This window comes from Phyllobates terribilis, unplaced genomic scaffold (genome assembly GCF_046119375.1).
Source record: "Phyllobates terribilis strain yellow unplaced genomic scaffold, ASM4611937v1 Scaffold_10__3_contigs__length_209671492, whole genome shotgun sequence".
In the NCBI taxonomy this organism is placed as follows: Eukaryota; Metazoa; Chordata; class Amphibia; order Anura; family Dendrobatidae; genus Phyllobates; species Phyllobates terribilis.
In genome coordinates this window covers 162113004-162119402 of record NW_027362770.1, presented here as the reverse complement: position 1 = coordinate 162119402, position 6399 = coordinate 162113004, and the positions used below count along the sequence as shown (strand labels likewise).

The window sequence follows — 6399 nt, the reverse complement described above, 5'->3', positions numbered from 1 at the left end:
ACGCCAGCCGAAAACTGCGATCCACCGAAAGAAATCCTGAGAATTACAGCTCATTTAAGCTAGAGTTCCTGGCAGTGGTGTGGGCAGTCACCGAATGCTTTAAGCACTACCTCGCTTCTTCCCGGTTCACCGTGTACACGGATAACAACCCGTTGACACACCTGGACACTGCAAGACTCGGTGCCCTAGAGCAGAGATGGATGGCCCGCTTGTCCAACTATGAGTTTACAATCAAATACCGGGCAGGACGCTCCAATACCAACGCGGACGCCCTGTCCAGGATGCCAAACCTACCGGACGAGGGTGAGGATTCAGAAGATTTGGAAGAGGTCGAACTCCCTGCGTTCCACCGTCATGGGACTATCCAGTATTCCCACCGTGTAAGGGGTAAGCAAGCCGCTACGTTCAACCCCTTACGTCACTACAACTGGGCGGAAACGCAAGACAGTGACCCTGCCGTCCGGCTGGTGAAGGAGATGCTGACTCAGCCAGAAGCTCGCCTTGACCCAGACGCTCCGGAGGAGGCCAAGCAACTGTGGGCAGAGAAGAGTCGACTGTTCCTTTACAAGGGGAAGTTGTGCCGCAGAATGGTTAACTCCCGGACGCATGAACTGATCTGGCAAGTAGTGGTGCCAAGAAGGGACGCAGCTATGGTGATGGAGGCATACCACGACGGGGCTGGGCACTTCGGATGGAAGAAGCTGGAGTTCCTGCTGCGCGGGCGGTTCCATTGGGTAGGCATGAGAGGAACCATCGAGAGGTGGTGCAGAGACTGTGGCCCATGCAACCTAAGAAGGAAGGACCGTGCCAGCCAGAAGACCCCCCTTCAGTCCATCGTCACCCGGCAGCCGTTGGAACTGGTAGCCTTGGATCATGTAAAACTGACCCCAAGCAGAAGTGGCTACGTCTACGCATTAACCATCGTGGATCACTACTCCCGGTTCTTGGTTGTCGTCCCCGTCAAGGACTTAACGGCTCAAACAGCAGCTAGAGCCTTCCAGCAGCACTTCTGCCGTCCACACGGCTACCCAGAGCAGGTGCTGACGGACCAGGGACCTGCCTTTGAAGCGGAGGTCTTCCAAGAGTTCTGTACTCTGTATGGCTGCCGGAAGATCAGGACGACACCCTATCATCCGCAAACTAATGGACTTTGTGAGAAAATGAACCAGGTGGTGATAGATCTTCTAAAAACATTGCCCCTGGAAGAACGCAGTCTGTGGCCTGAGAAGCTGCCCGACCTGGTGGACCTATACAACTACATCCCTGTAGGTTCCACCAACTGTACCCCGGCTTACCTAATGAGGGCAAGACCCGGTAAGCTACCTGTTGACCTGGAGATGGGAGTCCTGACACCCGAGGACACTTCACCGGAAGCAGACTGGGACACAGAGAGGCAGCAGCAGTACCGGAAAGTACAGGAGAGCGTGGAGCGAAGTCTCTGTCAAGCTAGGGAAAGACAAGAGAAAACTTACAACCAGTATGCTCCCGCTGTTCCCTTGGTACCCGGAGAGCAGGTCTTGAAGAGGAAAAGACGGCTCCACAAGTTGGACGACCAGTGGGAGAAGGACCCGTACATCGTACTGCCCTCAAGCCACGACAACCCGAAGGTCTGTACCATCAGTAAAGACGGAGGGGAAACCACAACCATTGTATCCCGGGATCACCTGAAGAAGTGTCCCGAACAGCTACGGAATCCTGAAGAGGAACAAGAAGACCCTCGACCCGTAGAGGAAAGGGAAGATGTGGTTAGTACTGTGCTCGGAGACTTCCCTCGGTCCTGGACTCAAGTCAATGGTGCAGTTGTGGTACCCGTCCTCACGTTCCTCCAACCAGCATCCCAAGTACTCACGGAGCAACCGGTAGAGCTGGAAGAACAGCCGGTCCAGGAGGCAGAAGACTCCACACAAGCAGATCAGGAGGATCAACCCTCTGCTTATAGTGAGCCTGCCATACCCCTAGTGAGCCAAAGAGCCTGTAGACAGCTGCCCAGTTTACCCTTGACAGCTCCTACACCCTGTAATTCAGGGCCAGACAGTCAGCTCCGTAGGTCCACTAGGACCACTAAAGGCCAGTTACCCGCACGTTGGAGAATTTGAAGTGTTTAAATTGTTTTATTTGTGGTCACCTGTCTGTTACTTGTAAATAATTATGTGTTTCTAGTTATTTTTAGGAGTCCTTGGTGGATTTACCGGGAATCCTTGTACAATTGGTTGGAGCGTAACTTAGGAATGGACTAAAGACTGTTAAGGACTCGGGGCAGGACAGACCCCTACCTGGTTACGTCTCCCTGTTTTGGTGAAATGGACACCTTGCTTTTCTTCAAAAACTGCACCCGGTTGCGGACACGCCGTGACCATTCTAATATGTTTTTTTTCTATTGTACCGTTTCTGTTTGTATTGGTTATGTTTTTCTAAAATATGTTTAGTCCCGGAGTACTAAATTTCACTAGGGGGGAATGTGGCACCCCAGGGGTCTGGTTTCCACAGTAACAGCAGTGTTATGTCTGAGAGCAGGTGGGAGGTCTCTTGGTCAGGAATCCTATGCATGCCACACCTCCTGCCCAGTCCTGGGAGGGGAAGGACTTCCCCTATATAAACCTGGGGCTGAGGCAGGGTTAGAGAAGAAGAGTAGAGAGAAGAAGAGAAGCAGTGATAGGAAAGAAAGATCAGGAGCTCTGTGGGAGTCGTGCTAAGAGGAGATCAGGGCTGGAAGCTGTAGAGCTCGCCCTGATTGAAGATTTCTTACCGGACCCGGAGTCCGAGGCTGTGGGGACTAACTCCTACCCAGCAGCAGAAACCGACCGGCAGGGGATTTCAGGTCCTCTGGCCCAGAAACCCGAAGGCTCGGTCCCACGTGTGGGACCAGCACCGCCGTCGTGGAGCGGAAGCTACTAGAAGGCCCCGAGTCACCGGCCATACGGGTGAGCACCACACGGTACACTCAGGGACGTGGGCTACCTTTACCCGCCTCTAGCAAGGTAGCCAGAAGAGTACAATTAGTTGGGGAGGCCTACAACTCCGCCTGGCCAAGGGGGATCCCATCTGCTCAAGGACTGACCAGGCCCCGACCGCTAGCCAGTACTCCGGGAGGGTCTATCTTTGTCACCAGTAAAGACCCTGAACTACACCGCATCGTCTCTGAGTGATTCCTGCTACCCCCATCATCCACGTCGGCTGCCCTGAGGCCATACCCCTCCCGTTGGGGGTTATACCATCCACGCTGCACCATCCTCCCACCGGCCTCAGCGGTTTGCCCTGCAGCGGCAGCTCCATAGCTGCATTCAACGGGTGGCGTAGTCGTTCTACATCTACTGCTAATATACTGCCACTTAGTCTGACTCCCTGGGCACGGACCGGGTCACCGCCACGAGACTACTACCCCTATCAGATCCGGCTCCGGGTAGTCCCTGCGAGCGCAACGCTGCATCACATAGGCCCAGGGCGCGTCAGATGCTTCTGGAGTACAACATGTCCTGTCTCATGTGCTTGTGTTACTTCTAATAGTTGCTGAATGCTTTTAAAGCAACAACACTACTTTTGCATGTCACACATGTGCAGTATATCATTCAAGTGACCTCTGCAGCCAATCACTGGCCTTATTGTTGATACGTTTATGCCAGTGTATTGTTGTGTGCTATGGCCAGTAAGTGGCTGCTGAGGTCACATGAATGATGTAAATGTTCACTACAGAAACCAGCGGGAACCACCAGAGCAGTGACCCTGCAGCAACGGGAAATTAATTGGTATAGATCCATACTAGATAGTAAACTGCTTCAGTAAAGCTGGAACATAATACCTTGAGAAGTGGAAGGAACCACAGAAACTCAGCCACAAAGTAGAGACCACATAAAGTTACAGAACGGGGTCACAAAGTGCTAAGGAGCAGAGGGCAGAAAAGTCACCAACCCTCTGTTGACTCCATAACAGCAGAGTACAGACATTTTCTGGTATAACATCAGCACAAACAGCTGCATGCAGCCTTACGTCACCAAGCACAATGCAGAGCATCAGATGGAGTGGTGTAAAGTCACCACCACTGGACTCTGAAGGAAACATGTCGTGTGCAGTGACAGATCACACTTCTTTATCTGGCGTCTGATGGACGAGTCTGGGTTTGGTGAATGACAGGAGAACGTTACCACCTGACTGCATTGTGCCCGCTGTACAGTTTGGTAGAGGAAGATAATGCTATGGGCTTGTTATCAGGGGTCAGCCTTGGGCCCTTAGTTCCAGTGATGGGATATCTTAATGCTTCAGCACAAGATATTGTGGACAATTATAGCTTCCAGCTTTGTGGGAACAGTTTGGGGAAGACCCTCTCCTGTTCCTAATGACTGTGCCCATGTAGACATGGTTGGGGAAAGTTTGGTGGGAAGAACATGACCAGTCGCACAGAGTCTGGACCTCAGCCCTATCCAACACCTAGAACGGAGATTGTGAGCCCGACCTCTCCCCAATCCTGACCTCACAAATGTCCTATTGGATGAAGGGGCAAAAAATTCCCAGAAACGCCTCCAAAATCTTGTAGAAATCCTTCCCGGAAGAGCAGGAACTGTTATATCGGCAGAAGGCCGACTCCATATTAATGCCTATGGATGAAGACTGGGAGGTCGGAAAAGCTCCTGGAGGTGAGATGTGGAGGGGGGCACAATATTTGTATATAAAGTCTATACATAGACAGCTAATAATATCAAGGACATGGGTGGGAGTAAAAACAGATTTATTTCTTGGTAATGGGGCATATTGAGATGTTTCGTGCCGCGCAGCCCCGAGACCTGAGCTATAAACCAGCAGCTCATTCATCAACAAGATTACAACGTCTTTCCATCTCTTGAAGGAAATCATCACCATCTCCCACGTGTTTTCTAAAAAAAAATATTGAAATCTAAATGTAAAAAATAAGACGATCTCATCCCCGGCATCAGTTGACGAGACTTTATCCAAATCCATCTTCAAGACGGTTTTGAGGCTTTTTTATGTTTGAGGAACAGGCTGTACAAGACTCGGAGGGTAGGTTTTAAATCTCCATTCACAATCTCTGGGGAACGGGAAGAAAAGGAAAAAAAGAATAGATTGAAAAATAGCTTTTTGATTCAGGGTAAAATGTCAGCAGACGCCAGGATGATAATTTATCTTATAAGGCCAGATTTTCATTCCTTGGATGATTGTGTACATTGTTATAGGAGATCTTCGGAAAATTTTGTAGGGTTCTCATCAACTTTTTGTGTGTGTTTTTTTTTTATGATGGCTCTATTAATCCTTTACATAAAAATGATGTAGTGAAAAATTACTTCTCATCTGGAAACCATCAACAAGTTGCCGTTAACAGATCTTATTATGGTAGTAGAACTAAAGTCAATCTGAATGCCCTCATTTCAAAAATTGTCTCCTCGTTGCAAGGGCCACCTCTGTACCCTCAACTGTGATGTAAACGGGGCCCCTACAATTCACGGGCTCCGTAGGATTGAAAAGAAAAATGGCAGCCTTCTCCAATGGAGTCTATGGGAGTGACCAAAAGAGCAGAGTGTTGAGAAGACCTCCAAACAGTCTCGTTATCCAGACTACAGGGTCATTGTTTATAGGAAAAGTTGGCCTACAGAGCAGTTACATCAGAGCATCCATGGGTACTCAAAGTACTAAGAAGATATTAATTTTATAAATAAAAGATCTGTCAACAGTATCTTTTGACAGTTTCCAGAAGGTCTTTTTTATAACAAACTTAAAAATAAATATACGTATCTGCTATTATTAGAGGTGAGTGAATCTATTTGATGGGATTTGAATACTTGTCAAAAGTTTAGGAATTCACTGAACCCGGAAAACTTGGACAATTTGCAATTCGTTTTGCGTGAATCATCTAAAAAGGCTACTGCATAAAATCACATCAGCCAGACTTACATGACCTTGGGCAGGACCTGGTGGGCTTCCCCATAATGGCTTACAGCTATCACATCGCATAGTATTGCAGAGCCAAACAAGGGTAGAATATCATAGCCAGTATAAAACCAGAGGCTGGGAATGCAGCAGCCGTTTTGTGGTGAACCTGGATAGTGAATGGACGTCACAGCTCAGCCAAAGAGATAGGGAGAGAAAGCCATGAAACACTGAACAAACTGTAAAGACAGTGCTTGACAGCTCTGCAGTGAAAAAGATTAGTGTGTAACACCACAGCAGTGAAGTTTGTTGAGGTCATTTTGACAGTGGTAAGGGTGTGTTTGTCTTCGAGATTGAAAGGGGTTGTTCAGAGGGAACATTTTTCAGGGCAATTGGAGGCTTTGCAGTATTTTCGATTCTCGGCGAATTGAATTGCCGTGAATCAAATATTTAAGAAATATTTAGTGAAGCTAGTGAATTCGAATTCCAAAAAATGTTCTCATCTCGAATACATTTATTAGTAAT

At 48.7% G+C, this 6399-nt stretch overlaps 1 protein-coding gene across 2 annotated transcripts in view; it reads right to left on the bottom strand.

Annotated features, from left to right (window-relative positions):
- Positions 1-4752: 4752 nt before the first annotated feature.
- Positions 4753-6399, bottom strand: part of PARVG (parvin gamma) — a 44022-nt gene continuing 42375 nt past the window's right edge. Inside the window, exons 13-14 of one of the 2 annotated variants that reach the window (XM_073649334.1) lie at positions 5899-6043; positions 4753-5038 (exon numbers count right to left, since the gene is read on the bottom strand). In XM_073649334.1, coding sequence (XP_073505435.1) covers positions 4975-5038; positions 5899-6043 — 209 coding nt within the window. In that variant the 3' untranslated portion in view covers positions 4753-4974. The remainder of the gene's footprint in view (positions 5039-5898; positions 6044-6399) is intronic. The other variant, XM_073649335.1, reaches the window with a different exon arrangement.